Genomic DNA, 20,825 nt, shown 5'->3' on the forward strand with positions numbered 1-20,825 from the left:
AACCTGCTGGACAAGATGCAGAAAACTTTAGAAGACTCTGCAGTCCACAGTATGGACCGTCTGATGCTGCATGCAGGTACAAAGATGATCTAAAAGAGGCCATGTTTTGGCTGAAGTATAGGCTGGAGTATTTTATGATCTCTTCAACTCTTTTTAGATAGAAAACACGACCTTATCCACTCTTTGAAATCCTGCCAACTGTGAACCTCCCTCAGGATTTGGTTTCTACTTTATCTTGGATCTTGTACATAGAAAATATTATGTGGCTTTTAGACTTAGACTTTAGTCTGACCTTATTGTTCCCTAAACTCACAGCTAATTTAGCCTCTTCAGTTTTAGTAAACAACAGTGCAAAAAACACCACAATATAGGAAATAAATCTTTTAAAGCTCAAAGATTTCTCAGGGAAGAAACCCCACACAAGTCTAAGGAAAATCCTCCATGCCTGGCTGGTACCTATGGGTGTGGTTTGCTTTTTAGTAGTTTTTAGTTCATGGAAGGGTAAAAATAGATAAAGCTGCTAAGTGAAGGACAGTTGTAAAGAAAAGATGAGGAAAAGACGGTGAAATAAAAGGTAAACAAGAGAAAGAGAGAGGAACGAGAGAAGAGGAAGTGAAGTCACTACTCAAGTAAAGACAAAAACCCCTTTCCCACTGGCCGAAAAACCCGTTTAAACACGCTAACAGTCAGCTCCTGTCAACAGTGGGAAAGGCTCTAGTCAGCGTTCAGACCCGCGTCGACTGACCCTGCAATGGACACGGGTTTTTATCGTCTCGCCTCTGATCAGCTCCAGTGGGAACGTCACACCCGGGTGAACGGGATGACCTTGGCGTAATGTGCCTACGACACAATATCACGCCCATAACTTGGGGCAACAAGAAGAGGCCGGCAGCTGAGGGACGAGCATTGTTGTTTTTTGGACTCAGCGTGTGAGATTTATATTTGCAAGATGGCACAGCACTGGCTAGACAGCGAGATCAGAGCGCTTCTGTTGATCCGTGGAGAAGAGGAGATTCGACGCCAGGTCACAGGGACTGTGCGAGACACAACACGCGCAACATCAGCGCACTGATGATGCACCAGAGGAAGGAACTAGTAGTGTAGTGGTTATCACGTTCGCCCCACACGCAAAAGGTCTCCAGTTCGAAACTGGGCGGAAACACCATTCTATGCTGCCACAAAGTGGCCAGGTGGCAAAGTCACTCGTCTTTGGATCCGGAGGTTCCGGGTTTGAAACCCCAAGCATAATATGCACACCAGTTTTCTGGAATTTCCCCTTGTGGGACTAATAAAGGAATATCTTATCTTATCTTATCTTAAAAAACAGCCACGCAGCTCGTCTGCTGGTGATGAGACCCGGGTCTGCTGGCAATGGGAGTCACTTGCCGATTGTTAGCGGGTTTTCCCGTGTTTAAAAAAACCCGCTTTACGCGCTAATTTTAGTGGGAAAGTGGTAAAAGAGAGGCAGAAGATGAAACTCAGATAATAGAGCTATGTAACAGAAAAGCTGGCAGGGGTGCCAAGAGTTGATGTGACTAAGATACACGTAAAACTTGATCTTTTAATGGTTACATCATGGTCATAAATCTAAAAACTCATTGCGTTTATATTTTCTTCTTTCAGTGGAACAAACTTTCATCCAGGAGTTAAAGAGTGGACAAAGAGAGAAAGGGAGAAAATTAAAGATGAGAGGAGAAAGAGAGCAGAAAACAGAGTGAGTCAGAAAGGAACCCAGACAGCAAGACGTCATGAGTAAATGTTATTAATTTCTGAACTGTCAGAATGGTTGATATCGATTTCTCAATGATAAATGAACATTGAATCATCATTGCAATGGCGTTGGTACCTGATGTTGATTTCTATGACATTGGAACAACATTGATTTATGATCAGCTATTGTGGTTGATTAAGCATCTATTTCTGGTTGACAGGGCGATGACACCAATGTTGATAAATAATTGAAAAATAATTGACGGCGAAACTGCATGTTATTGAAAAGCCATCGATTTATAGATGACCGGGAAACTGCAAGTTGCCTGGGAAAAATAATCAGAAATTAGATGATGTATGGTTGACCAGGAGATCATCGCGTGGTGGACTCATCCATTGTGTCTCATTCTGAAGCCAAGCACTCAGGTAAGGACACAATCTTTTATCTAATGTTCAAAAATTTGGTATTCTTGCTTGATAATATGAACGGGCCAAGGTTGGTAACAAATCTGTGGATCATTCATTCTTTGGACATTCCGTTTCAAGATAAAATCAAAAAACAAACCAAAAAAATCTGTGTAGATTTTAGTTTTTTCCATTTTAAATTCAATGCAGGTGTGTCAGTATGCAAGGCTGCAACCATTACCCAATCAGAGAGAAAGAACCAGAAACTGACAGGATACTGCATCAAGTCACATTTTCACTCTAGGTTTCCTGCTGCTGCAGACGTATAAACTAAGCTTAACGTTGCACTTTGTTTGTATTTTCTATTTAGATGCTTTTGTGCTGCAGGGGGGACCTGGAACAGTCACTCAATTCGTGTTTGCCCAGGCGGTGCAGAAGTGGCTGCGGTATGCACCAGACAGGGCAGGGGGGATTGGACGCCAGCACCAGGAAATGTGTCACTAAATGCAATTAAATTTTAATAAAAAGTGTGTTTATATGTACTTTAAGGTCATCGGGTGTAGTCCTTTCTTGCCTACTCTAAAAGGTTTTCATCACTTTTTCACATCCTGGCTGTAGATAAAGCAGGGTCTTTAGGGCCTGGATATTCAACTTATTACAGTTGAAATTGAATTGAAACCACCTTGATTCATAGTTGAGTAGAAATGTCCACAATCTTTCAATATTCCTGTTAATTGAAATACCATTGAAATTCTGCTGTTCTATGTTCAGAATTTCAGTGTTGTTTCATTATTAAAAATGGTGCAACATGATGTAGAATCAACATCAAATTTCAATGTTGATTCAATGACTTATTGTTGGAAAAATAACATTGGTTCAATATAGTTTCAATAACTGCTTGCTGTCTGGGAACTGATCACATAGTACCAATAGATGAGGCCAGTTTTTATATTCTGTTATGCTGTTTGCCTTTGGAAACAAAAACAAACATACGTAACTAGGTTACAGGTACAAACACAACGCAAAATCATAAGCATTGTTTCTAATAGGTACATAAGGTTCTCCCAAAAAAAATATGTGCAATCCATAAATACAAATAGCTTAAAATCAATGACAATAGCGTCTGTAAAGCAGGAAAAATCTCTCGGTGGCAATACCCCTGGACCCTCTTGGGCTAAGCCCCTAATGTTGGCAAGGCCTTGCTCTGCCCCTGATACTTGTCACCCCTTTATTCCTCTTTTACCAGTTTTTGTTTCATTTTAACTCTTTTCACCACTTTTCCTGCCAATTGTTGTCCCTTTGTGCCAATCCACAACCCATTTTGACACTTATTACCCACTTTTGCCACTCTATAACTCCTTTTCACCACTTTATCTGGACAGTCTTGGAACAATACCGCCATAGACCTACCAGGAAACAGACTGTGATTGAAAATGTTTCATAAAACACCTGAGGTAAGCCATGCCTCCTCACCTGCCTCACCTTTGAAAAACCAGACAAACAGGCTGTGACTCAGCCCTGAAGAGATGCTAAATGTGAGAGAGAGAGCTCCGGACCAAAACCAGCACCACTTCCACTGGGAGAGGAAAGCAGGAGGGAGTACTGGGAGTACTGGTTCTACTGGGATACTGGAAATACTTACACTTTAACAAGGTACTGAATCCACCAATTGAAGCAGACTTTGAAAGAACTCAGTACCAAAGAGAAAGGAACTTTCAGGGACAGGAAGTGGCTTCCTGTTTGTCTGCAGCGTCTCCAGCTTCACTCCAGACAAAATGGCGTCCAAGTTAGAGGAGGATCTGAGCTGTCCGGTCTGCCTGGACATTTTTAAAGATCCCGTCATGCTGTCCTGCAGCCACAGCTTCTGTAGAGAGTGTGTGGAGAAGAGCTGGAAGGAGAAGGAGGACAAGGAGTGTCCCATCTGTAAGAGGAGACACTCAAAGGATTTATTACCTGTTAGCTTTGCTTTAAAGAATCTGTGTGAGACTTTTCTGCAGGAGAGAAAACAGAGAGCTTCAGAGGATCTCTGCAGTCTGCATCAGGAGAAGCTCAAACTCTTCTGTCTGAACCATCAGGAGCCGGTGTGTGTCGTCTGCAGAGATTCAGAAAAACACGCCAAGCATCGATTCAGACCCATCAATGAAGCTGTTCAACAACACAAGAAGAACCTTGAGGAAACTCTGCAGCCCTTAAAGAAGAAGTTAGAGGCTCTTAAAGACGTACAAGTGAAGTTTGATCAAACAGAAGCTCACATGGAGGTCCAGGCCCGACACACAGAGAGGCAGATTAAGGAGCACTTTAAGAAGCTTCATCAGTTCTTAGCAGAGGAAGAGGAGGCCAGGCTGCATGCACTGAGGGAGGAAGAGGAGCAGAAGAGGCAGAGGATGAAGGAGCAGATGGAGGCTCTGAGAGCACAGATAGCAGATCTTTCACAGACAATCAGAGCCACAGAGGACCAGCTGAGGGCCCAAGACGTCTCCTTCCTGAGAAACTACAAGGCTGCAGTGGAGAGAGTCCAGCAGCGCCCCCTGCTGGAGGAGCCACAGCTGCCCTCAGGAGCTCTGATAGACCAGGCCAAACACCTGGGCAACCTGGCCTTCAAGATCTGGACCAAGATGAAGGACGTGGTCTCCTACACACCCGTGATTCTAGACCCAAACACTGCGGGATTAAAACTCATCCTGTCTGATGATCTGACCACTGTGAGAGAAGGAGGAGGAGAGGAGCAGCAGCTTCCTGATAATCCAGAGAGGACTTATAGTTACTGCTCTGTCCTGGGCTCTGACGGCTTTAACTCAGGGACTCACAGCTGGGACGTTGAGGTCAGAGACAGTAAACTCTGGGCCCTGGGAGTTTTACCAGAGTCTGCTGAGAGGAAGAGAAACATATCGTCCAGAGTTTGGGCAGTAGGGTTCTTTCGTGGTAAATACAGAACACTCTCACCATCACATCCAGACACTGTTTTCTCAGTTCAGACAAAACCAAAGAGGATCCGAGTGAATCTGGACTGTAACAGAGGAGAGCTGTCGTTCTCTGATCTTGATACTAACACACTCATACACTCCTTCACACACACTTTCACTGACAGGATGCTTCCATACTTTTATACTGAGTCTAACTCCTCACTGCAGATTCTCCCAGAGAAGATCTCTGTGAGCGTGGAACCAAACTAAACAAACATGATGTTATGATGGCATTTGATCCAGTCACTTCTGATATTTGACTACAGAAACTTTCCTTTCATGGTTTACAGTCAACAAATCTATGATGGATCTATGATGGACATGTTTACTAAGCCACAAACAGAAAAGCTCACAATTGCTGTGTTGTAATTGTAGGCTGTTAGATTTCATGCTGCTCATTTTTTACAAGAAGTTTGTGGCAAATTCATGACACTTGTTTGAAGAGAAGAAGTCAGTGGAGGTTGATCTGGGGGGATTGATCCATTGATCACCTGTAGAGAACAGGTAGCAGCTATTATTTGACCTTTCATGGATGATTTCTGAGATGTGCTGCTGTCTCAGCACTTTCATTTCTTTATTGTAGCTGCTAAGTGTATGTTTGTAGACTTCTGAATGGATCTGAACTTTGTTCTTTGGCCGTTGACGTTCAGCCTTTCTCTGAGATCTTTTTAGCATCCTCAGCCTTTCCCCATTTCTCCAAGGAGCCTTTGGTGTTTGCTTCATTCATGTAGTTTTTATGGGGGCCATACTGTCAATGATGTGACCCACTGTACAGTTGAAATTGTCCATCATGTCACTGCATGATGACATGATGGTGGATTATGACTCATATATTGTTGAATGAACATATGGGATGTATTTTCACCAATAAAACGCTGGTTTACACTTCTGACCACATTGTCATTTGGATTATTATGACTATGAAGAATCTGGAAACTAAATTTGTCATCAAAATAATCTCCAAAACATCAAATTTAAATCTAAAATAATCTAATTGTGATCTTTTTGGAGGTCCTCATCTTATAAACCATTCTGTAGTATAACACACACAAAAATTGGTAGAGTAAGCTAGGGGTCAACAATTTAGAAAAATAAATCCATTGCATTTATTTTCTCTCATATTGTAAATTTGGTATGAACTGCATTGAAGGGAGAGATGATTTTGTCTTTCTTAGTTTTAAGAAGACAAACATTTACAAAAACAGGAAAGTAGGAATTTCTGCAAATTGTTCTAGAAAAATGTTGACACTTGAATGTTTGCATGATATGTAGAGTATAAAACCCTTGCCTTAAAAAATCATTAAACTGGTATTTCAAACACATTTCAGGTCAAAGAGAGAGTGAACCTTCTGTGGATTTAAAATTGCTGTAGTACATATTACATTTTAATCTAAATCTCAAATCAAACTCCCGAAAAAATTACAAATAAAATTTGCAAATTAGTGTGAAGATAATTTTAAAAATTCAAATCAAATACCCCCCCCCCCCAAAAAAAATTGATCAACTTCTCAAAGAATTATAAATATATTTCCAAAATATTCATGAAACCACTTAAATATCCCAAAGCAACTTTCCCCCAAAATTAATAATTTACAAATAAATTTTTCAATTTTTCATGACAATACCTAAAGGTTTCAAAGCTAATTCCCCCAGAAATTTAAATCTAATCTTCCAAAATCTACAAATAAATGTTAAAATTTTACACATTTATTTCCAAAATATTCATAAAAACACATAAATATCTCAAAGCAAATTTACCCAAACAATTCAAATCAAATTCTGAAAAATTTACAGTTTTGAAAATTCCATGAAAATACTTAAAAGTTTCAAAGCTTATACCCCCAGAAATTTCAATAAAATTTCCCAAAATTTAAAAATATATGTTCAAAATTTATATAAAATTCAGTAAAAATCAACCCCGCCCGCTCAAAAAAAAAAAAAAAAAATCACATCAGATTCTTAAAAATTTCTAAATAAATTTCTCAAATTCTTATAAAATAGCTGAAAGTTTAAAAGCTCATTCCTCCAAAAATTTGAATCAAATCCCCCAAAATGTACAAATAAATGTTCCAAATTTATTCAAAAAGACCCCCTAAAGTCAGTCTGGATTGGTTTAATTTTCACAAACAGAGCTGACAGAATAACTAACTCTCAAGGATTTGAGCTTGGTCTCAGTGATCACTGTCCCATCCTGAGTTTCTGTTAGCCGGTATTTCCCGATCATTGGCCGGTAAAAAGGGCGGAGGTCTGACAGATAAAAATATAACCAGTCAAAATGTCTGGCAGAAAACATGCAAATGACCAGATAAGTAAATACTGAATACTTGCATATTATATTTTGTGTAACCTAGAAGATATGTCGCAAGAATGTGTTAACATAAACTAAAAGTAGCCTAATCTTACTACATCTATTGTCCTGGTGCTGGGGTTGTTTATCTCCTCAGACGGCAAGCTCATGGCTAATTATGTATGCACGATGACATCAAAGTAAATCTATCTCTCTGAGCATGCTCAGTACTGCTGGAGACTGCAGGGAAACAGCAGAAGTAGTCTTGGATAAGCCGTTAATGAGAGGAGGACTGGACCGGACTATCTGCTGTGGAGCTTTTGTCTTTTCGGGACCAGTCCAAATAAAACAGGATGGTTGGATTTCCAGCTTTAGCAGAGGTTACAGTTATATCATCATGAGGACTGATATTAGCAACTGACGGTAAGACTCATTTTTCATTTGAAATGTAGAGTTCTAACGCAGTGTCCAGTTAACAGAGCACCTTTGTTATTTGTTTGGATGCTTCGTTGTTGTCGGTGGAGGATGGTATTTGGCTGTTGTAAGCTGCAAAGTTATAGTAGCGGCCAATGTGCTAACAGGCTAACAGTGCTAATGTGAAGCTAATTGTTGTTTATGAGTTTAACGTGGCCGTATATTGTGTAACTGACTGCATGTGTAAGGAAAAGCGCGCAGCCTTTATTTTGATACTTTAAACCACTTACACATAGAAAAATAAGAGAAAGTCTTTGTGCAGTGGTTTCTAGGGTCTGATCATGTGTACGTGTCCACCAGTTTTTATTAACGGGGTAATTATTACTCAGGTTTACTGTCGGCTTGGTTTCTACTGTCTCAGTTTTGGGTCAGGTCTGGAAATAAAAATGTTCTCAGTCCAGTTTTCAGACTTCTATGTATCAATGTATCACAGAATATCAGATTTATGCGTTTTGCTGCTGTTAATGCAGCAAAATAATGTTAAAGCAAATGTCCGGTAGTTGTTCTAAATTGCCGGAATTCTTGAGGACTGCTGGTCATTTTGACCAGGGACAAAAAAGTCTAGCAGAAACGCAGGTCCCCTCACTTGTATTCTAAATACAAAATTAAAAAGAAACTGTCCTAGTCACAATTTCAAACATGTCAGTGAGCGAGCTTTTTTTATCTGACCTTCGTAGACGTGACCTTCATGATACCACTAAAATCACAGATGTTGGCGTGGCTCATAACCTCTTTAGTAAATCATTGAACTCTGTTGCTGATAAGCATGCACCCTTCAAAACCACAGAGTTAAAAATAGGAACTCTCCTCTATTTATAAACTGTCATGTCTGTCAGCAATATTTGACTCTTTAATAAATGAGAAACTGAAATCATTTGTTTTAGACTGCTCTGTTTTAAGTTGACACCAGTCTGGTTTCAGACACAAACACAGCACTGTCACTGCTGCCACTCTTGTTTTAAATGACATTATATCAGCCTTGGATAACAGGAAACACTGTGCAGCTCTGTTTATTGACCTTTCCAAAGCCTTTGATACTGTTAATCATTAGTGGTGTAAAGATAATCCCATATGGACCGCTGCACTGATCTGAACCTCAGAGGTCTTATTGTTGGTTTCAGAGCTATCTCATTGGCAGACAGCAGTGTGTAGCACTGGGAAATGTCCAATCAGAATTTATTACTCTTACAAGTGGTGTTCCTCAAGGTTCTGTCCTTGGTGCAGTGCTTTTCACTCTTTATAAATGATATTGTGTCTGCGGTTTCAAACTGTAAAATTCATCTGTAGATGACACAGTTTTGTATTGTAATTTATTTTGAAAGGGAATTTGACCGTACAGAAATCAAGAAAACAGCCAACTTCACTCGTTTTTTGATTCTGGACACAAATCAAAAAATGAATAATGGCCGCCATTTGTCCTTTTTGTTTTTTTTTAATTTAAAAGGTAAAGCAAGGAAACCAAATTTTATAAATGGTTAAATTTTACTTAATGTCTTTTCTTTTTGTTATTTTACATTAACGGCCGTACAGAAACAAAAGGGGACGGTCACGTGACCCGGAGTGAATGTGAACTTTTCAAAATAAAAACACAAGTTAATTCAACCGTTTTTCTAAGTTGGTTTCCTCGTTTTAACGTTTTAATACAAAAAAAACAAAAAAGAAAACAAAAAGGAAAAATTGCAGCCATTATTCGTTTTTCGATTTGTGTCCAGAAACGAAAAACAAGTGAAGTTGGTCTTTTTCTGGATTTCCGTATGGTCAAAAGCCCTTTCAAAATAAATGATGCTTTGGTACCCTGACCGTATTGCTCTGCTGATAATGTTCAGTCTGCTGTGGGGTCTCTTCAGAGCTGCTTCAATGATTTGGAAGTTGCTCTGACCAATCACAGGTTAGTTCTGAATGCAGAGAAAACTACATTTATGCTCTTTTCTACAACTAAAAACATTTTGAGTGTCACTATTACAACTCATGGTGGCACCAATGTTTAAAGAGCGTCAGCAAACAAATATCTCAGGATTTGGATTGATGAGATTACATTTAAAAATAATTTTTTCTAATTTGGTCAGCTTCATCAAAAAATGGCTTTTTGTATAGAAATAAATCATATTTCCCTCTGCATTGTAGAAAAACCCTGGTTGATGCAGCTTTTTTATCACTGTTAGATTATGGTGATATTTTGCTTCATCAGCAACTTTAAAACCCCTGGATGCAGTTTTCCACTCTGCACTTGGGTTCATCACAGGAGACGCCTGTAACACTCATCACTGCATCCTTCACAGCAGGGGTCCTCAACCTTTCAGCCCGCCACCCCAAAATAAAGGTGCCACACACCGGGGACCCCCACTGTACCTGAAGGTGGTTGAACAGCCATGAACAATCAAGAACAGTCATGTGCAGACAAGGCTGCCCATAAAGGGGGATAAATGGGAAAGCCTTCTGGGGCCCAGCCAAACTGGGGGACCATGGAGGTCAGCAAAACCATGGTCCATTATAAAGTCAAGCTGATATCTATATTTTCTATTTAACCTGAATGATAACCACTCTTATCAATGAAACAAATATCCTTTTTCATGAATTAGTTAGTAAATAACCTTCTTAAAAATGTAAATCCCTTTTGTTAAATACAGGAAAAAATGGGTTAAAAATAGCTAGAACGGTGGAAAAGTGGCGAAATTGGATTTTAAAAGTAGCATAAATGGGTTAGAAGAGGCAAATATAGGTAAAAGTGCCATGAAATTACCAAAAAATTGATTAAAGTGCCAAAATGGACATAAATAATGGTAAAAGGGGATTAACAAGAGGCTGAATTGGCTTTAAAGTGATAAAAATGGGTGGAAATTTGCTGAAATGGGATGAAAAATTTATATAAACTTGCAAAAAAGTGTGTTGCAAAACTTGCAAAAAAAAACTTGTGTTAACAAAGGCAAAAAAATACGCAGAATTTGGCAGAAACTGGTTGAACTGGCAAAAATATGCATATCAAACAATAAAATGTGTTTAAAATGGATAAAAATGAGCAAAACTAGGGATCAGAAGTGGTTAATAGTGACAAAATTGGGTCAAAAGTTATCACCGAAAACAGACTTCTGTAAAAATCAGAAACACCACAGAAGAAGAAGATCATTCCTGTTACATAGAGGATTAAAGATCATTCCTGATCTCCAGATTCTGCTTCATGAAAAAATCAGACTGGTTTCTGAGTTCCTGCTGTGAAGAAGCTCCGCCCCCTCACCTGCCTTATCTCACACCAACCATAAAACAGACTGTTACTTTGACCTGAAAAGAAACGCTCACTCTGACAGAGAGAGCTCCGCACCAAAACCAGCACCACTTCCACTGAGAGAGGACAGCAGGAGGGAGTACTGGGAGTACTGGGAATACTGGGATACTGGAAATACTTACACTTTAACCAGGTACTGAATCCACAAACTGAAGCAGACTTTGAAAGAACTCAGAACCAAAGAGAAAGGAACCTTCAGGGACGGGGAGTGGCTTCCTGTTTGTCTGCGGCATCTCCAGCTTCAGTCGAGACAAAATGGCGTCCAAGTTAGAGGAGGATCTGAGCTGTCCGGTCTGCCTGGACATCTTTGAAGATCCCGTTATCCTGTCCTGCAGCCACAGCTTCTGTAGAGAGTGTGTGGAGAAGAGCTGGAAGGAGAAGAAGGACAAGGAGTGTCCCATCTGTAAGAGGAGACACTCAAAGGGATTATTACCTGTTAGCTTTGCTTTAAAGAATCTGTGTGAGACTTTTCTGCAGGAGAGAAAACGACGAGCTTCAGAGGATCTCTGCAGTCTGCATCAGGAGACGCTCAAACTCTTCTGTCTGGACCATCAGGAGCCGGTGTGTGTTGTCTGCAGATATTCAGAAGAACACGCTGAGCACCGATTTAGACCCATCCATGAAGCTGTTCAACAACACAAGAAGAACCTTGAGGAAACTCTGCAGCCCTTAAAGAAGAAGTTAGAGGCTCTTAAAGATGTTAAAGTGAAGTTTGATCAAACAGAAGCTCACATGGAGGTCCAGGCCCGACACACAGAGAGGCAGATTAAGGAGCAGTTCAAGAAGCTTCATCACTTTCTAGCAGAGGAAGAGGAGGCCAGGCTGCGTGCACTGAGGGAGGAAGAGGAGCAGAAGAGACAGAGGATGAAGGAGCAGATGGAGGCTCTGAGAGCACAGATAGCAGATCTTTCACAGACAGTCAGAGCCACAGAGGACCAGCTGACGGCCCAAGATGTCTCCTTCCTGAAAAACTACAAGGCTGCAGTGGAGAGAGTCCAGCAGCGCCCCCTGCTGGGGGAGCCACAGCTGCCCTCAGGAGCTCTGATAGACCAGGCCAAACACCTGGGCAACCTGGCCTTCAAGATCTGGACCAGGATAAAGGACATGGTCTCCTACACACCCATCATTCTAGACCCAAACACTGCTGGATTTAACCTCATCCTGTCTGATGATCTGACCACTGTGAGAGATGGAGGAGAGAGACAGCAGCTTCCTGATAATCCAGAGAGGATTTTTGATTGCTGTTCTGTCCTGGGCTCTGAGGGCTTTAATTCAGGGACTCACAGCTGGGACGTCGAGGTCAGAGACAATAAATTCTGTACCCTGGGAGTGTTACCAGAGTCGACTGAGAGGAAGGAAAACATATGGTCTAGAGTTTGGGCATTAGGGTTGTATTATGGTACATACAGAACACACTCACCATCACATCCAGACACTGTTCTCTCAGTGCAGACAGAACCAAAGAGGATCCGAGTGAATCTGGACTGTAACAGAGGAGAGCTGTCGTTCTCCGATCCTGATACTAACACACTCATACACTCCTTCACACACATTTCCACTGACAGGATGCTTCCAGTCATCTATTATGGGTCTAACTCCTCACTGCAGATTCTCCCAGAGAAGATCTCTGTGAGCGTGGAACCAAACTAAACAAACATGATGTTATGATGGCATTTGATCCAGTCACTTCTGATATTTGACTACAGAAACTTTCCTTTCATGGTTTACAGTCAACAAATCTATGATGGATCTATGATGGACATGTTTACTAAGCCACAAACAGAAAAGCTCACAATTGCTGTGTTGTAATTGTAGGCTGTTAGATTTCATGCTGCTCATTTTTTACAAGAAGTTTGTGGCAAATTCATGACACTTGTTTGAAGAGAAGAAGTCAGTGGAGGTTGATCTGGGGGGATTGATCCATTGATCACCTGTAGAGAACAGGTAGCAGCTATTATTTGACTTTTCATGGATGATTTCTGAGATGCGCTGCTGTCTCAGCACTTTCATTTCTTTATTGTAGCTGCTAAGTGTATGTTTGGAGACTTCTGAATGGATCTGAACTTTGTTCTTCGGCCGTTGACGTTCAGCCTTTCTCTGAGATCTTTTTAGCATCCTCAGCCTTTCCCCATTTCTCCAAGGAGCCTTTGGTGTTTGCTTCATTTGCTGAGAGAATCCACATTCTGCTGTTATTAAATGACTTTCCTGAAGCTGAAATATGTTTTGTTTCTGCTTTAAATTGACTTTTAAATCCTTTCTCATTCATGTAATCATTAAATTTTCATATAATCCATTTTTTCGTTGCTGTTGATGCCTGTACTCCTCAGTGAAATTTGCTGAGTCTAATCAACTCAGGTTTGATTTTTGAGTATTTTTGGTACATGTTTTTACTGAAGCTTTGTCAAAATAAAAAGTTTTTTTAAACCCCAATTTTAGTTCTTGGTTTGATTTTGTCAACAAAAATCCTGGATTACCTTACACACTTTTGAGGATTTACATTTTTTCTGGTTTTTGTGGAATTATTGTGGACGTAAATTCATCAGGAGGGTTCCTCCATCACCTGTTTGGGTCACAGCTGAAAGCCTCTTCCCTGTGTGCTGCTGGATAAAACAAACACTACTGAAACTTTCTCCATTTATCTCACAATGTCCATTCTGACACATAACAGCTGTCAGCGCCGTAACATCAATCAGCAGCTTAACATCTGTAATCAGACAGTCCAGTGTATTCTGCAGAAACCAAATAAACTCAGCCATAGAGCTCTTTGTTCACTTCAAGAACCAGATAAAGTCTCCTATAAACGCTCTGTTTAGTGTCTGTTTAGTGTCTGACACACAGTCTGCAACAGGAAGTGCTGCAGAACAGACACACACACACACAGAGACACACGAATATCCACTATAGAAGCAAGGTGAATGTGTGTGCTCAACGCTGGCAAAATAAAAAAAGGACCAAAAAAACGATTTCAGAACAAAAAATAAATTAACAGAATATTGTGTAGGTTACAGCAAAGGTTGAACTGACAGATTTCTCTAAGTGTGTGGTCAGACCAAAAGCAAAATAAATATTCCCCTCGCCTAATTTTGTAATCTGCACCACTAACATATTCGTGTCCTCAAATGGAGTGGTGCGAATTTTCACCTCCACTGGAGGGGGAGTGACTTGTCTACCAGATACCCCCAGTGTTTGTTTTTCCCATTCATGCTGTGATCAAACATGGCAGAGATCAGCACTGTGTCTCCGTCTTTTAGCTGTATATGTGAAGGATTCCCCTCATGTGTGCCTTCACATCTCATTTTAACACTCGGATCAGAGCCAGGATTTCTCTGACGGACACAAACCATCCACGTACGGTCCTGTACAGCTGCGGGACACCTGTCCGTCTGTTAACGGTGAGTTTAAGTTTCACCGACCTGCAAAGAGACCACAGGCAGACTCTGCTATTAGGCAAACCGGGCATTTGCCTGGAGCCTCGGGGCCCATAAAATGCCCCCTTCCCTTGTATTTTTGTTATTCATTGTGTATTTACAAAAATCTCTTTACAAAAATAGCATCGGAGTGCCTAACTTTATCAATAACTCCCTATCTCCTGGTGGAGATTTGTCAGAGTGAAAATTAGAGATGTGCTTCTATTCTGCTGTAGTTTTTTCTAATAAACAGCCAATAAACAGTATTTAATATTAGCATAAACTTAATATCCATTGAAGAAAATATAAAAATCTAAGAGTCTTGAGGAGAGGAGAGACTGAAGCAAAAGACAAAAGCACTCAGAATATGAAAAAAGCACAGAGGGATGAAGACAAAATGAAGAGAGAGAGAGAGAGACAGGAGATATACGGACAGGACATAGAACAGAAGAGAGATTAAAGCAAAAGACAAGAGAAAAGAAAAGCGAATATGAAATACGCACAGAGGAGAGATGAAGACGAGAGAACAAGAGAGAGCAAATATAAGGACAAAGTCAGAGAGAGGAGGGATGAAGACAAACACATTCAGAAACAGGAGAGGAAGATAAAAGCTCAGTGACAGAGGAGAAACAAACAGGGAGGCTAAAGAGCAAGAGAAGTAGGTACAAAGAAAAAGTTAACCTTTTAACCCTTTAAAGCCTGATACCTCAAATAATAGCCAGAAATTTTTTTTTTTTTTTTTGGAAATGTGGGAATGATGTGTTTATTTAACTGAAATCCAGAAAAAGAAAGAAGGCCATACAATTTCACATGTACATTTTTTCTACCACATTTGACACATTAAGAATTGTTTGAAATTGACGATCCATCGGAGGGCATTTTTATCATTTTCATGATTGAATTTAAAGGTTTTTTTAGTAAATTGTTAATCATTTTGATTAAATAGAGGTATCAAAAAAGTGCGTATCAAATATGATGCAATTGGCTTTAAAGGGTTAAAATGATATGTTTAATATTTTTGTGTCAGACACAGTAGAACACAAGACCACTATCAACCTACTGCCACTCTCTGGAAAACCAAGTTAAATGATGGGAAGGTCCCATTACATTAGACTGATAGGTGGGGCGCAAATGACTGTTTGCCTGGAGCCCCCAGACGGCTAAGTTCACCACTGAAAGAGACACACATCATCTCACACTGCACAGTGGCATTAAAATACAACGAAATGAGTCATAATGATGCCAAAATTACTCCGTCTTACCGTACATCTGCTGGCATTAAAATATTTAAATTTGATATTTTTTATGTCTGTGGGAAGATTACTCAACGTGCTCTATTCTATTTTTTTAACAATTTTTGGATAAATCAGTCTTATATTTATATTGTTGCACTAAAAACACCAAATATACTGTAGCCTATAAAGTGCCAATCACTCCTTGTCTACTAATCACTATCAGTATGTTTCCTCTGCTGCAGGTACCTGGTCAATCATACTGAGGGGTCTTCACTTTCTGCCACAACTTATAAAGGAGGTCGTCTGGTTCAGGGAGAGCTTCACATCCTACCTCTGCAGAGAGAGCTGTCCCATGGCATCCCAAGCGTTCAAACAACCAATACTATTGATACAAGTTCATTTAATATTACTTTTTTTTACAGCTAGATTAATGCAGTCTTTATAAACAGAATCTTATTAGAATCTTATTCTAATTGAAATAAATCCATAGCATACCCTTTTTAAAAAGCAAACACACATTAAGTATCCTGTCTTTTACTGATGGCTTAATAAAGATAAACGATGCAATATGTCACAGTTGTGTTCAGTTTGAGTCAAATGCATGTTTAAAGGAGCATTTAAACCTTAATCTGGTGGAGCTGACAATGTCATGTATTATAGTCTGCACATCTAAACATTTGACAGATTAGGTCATCTACAACATGATAACATTTTGTGATTGGGATATAAAATACATTTTGAAGCAGACACTAAGCGAAACATGTCCATCAACCCCAAATTTGTGGCCAAGCACAAACACATAAAGTGAATAATTTCTACCAAATTAAAGTGCCGTTATTTTGCAGACAGTATGATAAACAAATACATATTTATACTCTTAAATAATGACAGTGGGAAGTTTAGGCTGCGAGGGTGTCTGTATGAGAGAAAGAAAAATACAAAATAATAAGAAAAATTAAGGTTCACTCCTTGCAAATATTTTTGCTCCAGTCACCTTATTCAAATATTTCCAGATTAAGTAAAACAGAGCTGGATTATTACAATACGTGGAGCAATATCACAGATTCTGATCATCCAAAGGTAGTCAACAAACATTTTTAGTCAGAGTTTTAGTTCACAAAATGAACTCTGAAATATTGAGTTCTTTACTGTGACGTGACGCCAGCAGCAGACCAACGATTTCTACATCATTTTAAATGTTTTAACTCACTCTGAGGTTTTATTCTCTAGAGGAAATGTTTTTGCAGTTGGCCCTTTGGGCCACCGTACTCAGCCAGTGTTAACTCCAGCTCTATTGAACAGATCTGTAGGACATATTAACATTGTAGTGTCAAAACCAGAAACACCAAAGAAGAATATGATCTGTTCCTGTTACATAGAGGATTAAAAATCATTTCTGATCTCCAGATTCTGCTTCATCAAAACATCAGACTGGTTTCTGTTCCTGTTCTGAAGAAGCTCCGCCCCCTCACCCTGTTTAACCTCACCGCAAAACAGGAAACACGAAATAGGCTGTTACTCTGCTTTGAAGAGACGCTCACTCTGGCGGAGAGAGCTCTGCAACAAAACCAGCACCACTCCCACTGAGAGAGGACAGCAGGAGGGAGTACTGGGAGTACTGGTTCCACTGGGATACTGGGAATACTTACACTTTAACCAGGTACTGAATCCACCAACTGAAGCAGACTTTAAAAGAACTCAGAACGAAAGAGAAAGTAACTTTCAGGGACGGAGAGGGGCTTTCTATTTGTCTGCAGCGTCTCCAGCTTCACTCCAGACAAAATGGCGTCCAAGTTAGAGGAGGATCTGAGCTGTCCGGTCTGCCTGGACATCTTTAAACATCCCGTCATCCTGTCCTGCAGCCACAGCTTCTGTAGAGAGTGTGTGGAGAAGAGCTGGAAGGAGAAGGAGGACAAGGAGTGCCCCATCTGTAAGAGGAGACACTCAAAGGGATTATTTTCTCCAGTTTGTGCTTTAAAGAATCTGTGTGAGACTTTTCTGCAGGGGAGAAAACAAAAAGCTCCAGAGGATCTCTGCAGTCTGCATCAGGAGGAGCTCAAACTCTTCTGTCTGGACCATCAGGAGCCGGTGTGTCTCGTCTGCAGAGATTCAGAAAAACACGATGAGCACCAATTCACACCCATCAATGAAGCTGTTCAACAACACAAGAAGAACCTTGAGGAAACTCTGCAGCCCTTAAAGAAGAAGTTAGAGGCTCTTAAAGACGTTCAAGTGAAGTTTGATCAAACAGAAGCTCACATGGAGGTCCAGGCCCGACACACAGAGAGGCAGATTAAGGAGCAGTTCAAGAAGCTTCATCACTTTCTAGCAGAGGAAGAGGAGGCCAGGCTGCGAGCACTGAGGGAGGAAGAGGAGCAGAAGAGGCAGAGGATGAAGGAGCAGATGGAGGCTCTGAGAGCACAGATAGCAGATCTTTCACAGACAGTCAGAGCCACAGAGGACCAGCTGACGGCCCAAGACGTCTCCTTCCTGAAAAACTACAAGGCTGCAGTGGAGAGAGTCCAGCAGCGCCCCCTGCTGGAGGAGACACAGCTGCCCTCAGGAGCTCTGATAGACCAGGCCAAACACCTGGGCAACCTGGCCTTCAAAATCTGGACCAAGATGAAGGACATGGTCTCCTACACGCCAGTCATTCTAGACCCAAACACTGCTGGATTAAGACTCATCCTGTCTGATGATCTGACAGCTGTGAGAGGAGGAGGAGGGAAACAGCAGCTTCCTGATAATCCAGAGAGGATTGTTTGGCCCCCCTCTGTCCTGGGCTGTCAGGGCTTTAACTCAGGTACTCACAGATGGGACATTGACGTCAGGGACTGTATATACTGGTTCCTGGGAGTGTTACCAGAGTCTGCTGAGAGGAAGGGATACATATTGTCTAGAGTTTGGGCAGTACGGTTCTGTTTTGGTAAATACTACACACACACACCATCACATCCAGATGCTGTTCTCTCAGTTCAGACAAAACCAAAGAGGATCCGAGTGAATCTGGACTGTAACAGAGGAGAGCTGTCGTTCTCTGATCCTGATACTAACACACTCATACACTCCTTCACACACACTTTCACTGACAGGATGCTTCCATTTTTTAATACTGGGCTTTTCTCCTCACTGCAGATTCTCCCAGAGAAGATCTCTGTGAGCGTGGAACCAAACTAAACAAACATGATGTTATGATGGCATTTGATCCAGTCACTTCTGGATCATTTCATGCTGCTCATTTTTTACAAGAAGTTTGTGGCAAATTCATGACACTTGTTTGAAGAGAAGAAGTCAGTGGGGGTTGATCTGGGGGGATTGATCAATTGATCACCTGTAGAGAACAGGTAGCAGCTATTATTTGACTTTTCATGGATGATTTCTGAGATGTGCTGCTGTCTCAGCACTTTCATTTCTTTATTGTAGCTGCTAAGTGTATGTTTGGAGACTTCTGAATGGATCTGAACTTTGTTCTTTGGCCGTTGACGTTCAGCCTTTCTCTGAGATCTTTTTAGCATCCTCAGCTTTTCCCCATTTCTCCAAGGAGCCTTTGGTGTTTGCTTCATTTGTTGACAGAATCCACATTCTGCTGTTATTAACTGACTTTCCTGAAGCTGAAATATGTTTTCTGGTTACTTTAAAATTGACTTTTAAATCCTTTTCATTCATGTTGTCATTGAAATGTTCATATAATCCAGACCTGAGTCTAATCAACTCAGGTTTGATTTTTGAATTTCTGGAGTATTCTTGGTACATATTTTTGCTGAAGCTTTGTCAAAATAAATTGGGTTTTTAAACTCCAGTTTTAGTTCTTGGTTGGATTTTGTCAAAAAAACTCAATAATCTCAGACGAGCGTTCATAAAGGTTGTTCTCTGGTCCTGGTGTTTTGTTCTGCTTAAGGTCCATTTACACCCCTCCCCTCCTCACCCTACTCCAGCAGAGAAAGTCAAACTAAAGTGTCTGACCCTCAATAGTTCATGAAGCTTGTGCTACACTGTATTACTCTTCTCAGTGTCAGCACAATGCAGTGCTACCATGCTAATACTGTAAACAAACATTTTGACAAGAAGGATTTATGGCTGGTTTTTAGGGACTTAATTAAGACGACACTATAAATAGTAAAGATATTGGCAACCGAAATAATAAAGACAACTTGATTTATAACACCCTAATGGATTACAGCAGCAAATAGCAGCACCAATCATGTTCCAGGGGCGGAGCCAGTGGTAGCCAGAGCTGACTAGCCCCCCCCCCCCAAATTCTGATTGGCCTCCTCAAAATCTTTAAAATGATTGGCTATTTGCCTTGTCAGCCATCAACCAGACATTTGAGCATACCCAATCACTGGGCGTATCTTCACCAACATTAGACTGGTTTTAGGTAGAAATCTCTTCAGACGTGTAGTTCAGGGATCTCTTCACCTCATCAAAGTCTGCCATGTCCACAGGCTTGGGCCTAGTGGAAGCAGCAGGTGTGACCTTCTGATGAGGACTGAGTGAGGCTTCAGGTGAGGCCTGGAAAACTGCAGGTGAGGCCTGCTGGGGCACACGTCCTCTCAGAATCTCCCTTTGAGTTTGCAATCTGCTAGAACAGGGGTCCTCAACCTTTTCAGCCCGTGACCTCCAAAATAAAGGTGCCAGAGACCGGGGACCCCCCACTGTACCTGAAGGTGGTTGAACACAGCCATGAACTTTCTAGAACAGTCACGTGGAGACAAGGCCGTCCATGAGGGGGATAAAGAGGAGAGCTTTCTGGGGCCCAGACAAACTGGGGGACCATGGAGGTCAACAAAATCATGGTCTATTGTAAAGTTGAGCTGTGATATCCTTATTTTCTATTTAACCTGAAAAAATAACCACTCTATCATTGAAACAAATCTCTTTTTTTAAATCATTTGTGTAGTATATAGCCTTCTTAAAAATTTAGATCTATTTTGTTAAAAAGAAATAATTAAAATGGGTTAAAGATTGAAAAAATGGGTTAATAAAGTCAAAAATGATGGAAAAGGGGATGAAATTGGATCTTAAAAGTAGCAGAAATGGGTTAGAAGTGGCAAAAATTATATA

General features: G+C 40.7%; 3 protein-coding genes across 3 annotated transcripts; all 3 read left to right on the forward strand.

Moving 5' to 3' along the window:
• Positions 1–3,890: 3,890 nt before the first annotated feature.
• Positions 3,891–5,529, forward strand: LOC121524732 (nuclear factor 7, brain-like). Its single transcript, XM_041810217.1, has one exon. The coding sequence runs from the start codon at positions 3,891–3,893 to the stop codon at positions 5,286–5,288; it is 1,398 nt and encodes a 465-aa protein (XP_041666151.1). The 3' UTR covers positions 5,289–5,529.
• A 5,845-nt stretch (positions 5,530–11,374) lies between these two features.
• On the forward strand, positions 11,375–13,008 carry LOC121524733 (nuclear factor 7, ovary-like). The gene has a single exon (XM_041810219.1). The coding sequence runs from the start codon at positions 11,375–11,377 to the stop codon at positions 12,767–12,769; it is 1,395 nt and encodes a 464-aa protein (XP_041666153.1). The 3' UTR covers positions 12,770–13,008.
• Positions 13,009–17,297: 4,289 nt separating this feature from the next.
• LOC121524734 (nuclear factor 7, brain-like) lies at positions 17,298–20,047 on the forward strand. Its single transcript, XM_041810220.1, has 2 exons — positions 17,298–18,687; positions 18,897–20,047. Exons 1-2 carry the CDS (start codon positions 17,544–17,546, stop codon positions 19,040–19,042), a joined length of 1,290 nt encoding a protein of 429 aa, XP_041666154.1. The 5' UTR covers positions 17,298–17,543; the 3' UTR covers positions 19,043–20,047.
• Positions 20,048–20,825: the final 778 nt, after the last annotated feature.

The sequence above is a fragment of the Cheilinus undulatus genome, linkage group 17, assembly GCF_018320785.1.
Source record: "Cheilinus undulatus linkage group 17, ASM1832078v1, whole genome shotgun sequence".
In the NCBI taxonomy this organism is placed as follows: Eukaryota; Metazoa; Chordata; class Actinopteri; order Labriformes; family Labridae; genus Cheilinus; species Cheilinus undulatus.

What these genes read in the sequence shown, in the direction of transcription:
- LOC121524732 (XM_041810217.1), top strand. Translation starts at nt 3,891, where the DNA reads ATGGCGTCCAAGTTAGAGGAGGATCTGAGCTGTCCGGTCTGCCTGGAC.
- LOC121524733 (XM_041810219.1), top strand. Translation starts at nt 11,375, where the DNA reads ATGGCGTCCAAGTTAGAGGAGGATCTGAGCTGTCCGGTCTGCCTGGAC.
- LOC121524734 (XM_041810220.1), top strand. Translation starts at nt 17,544, where the DNA reads ATGGCGTCCAAGTTAGAGGAGGATCTGAGCTGTCCGGTCTGCCTGGAC. An exon ending in GGCAGTACGGTTCTGTTTTG is followed by an intron (nt 18,688 to 18,896) that starts GTAAATACTACA and finishes TCCTCACTGCAG; the next exon opens with ATTCTCCCAGAGAAGATCTC.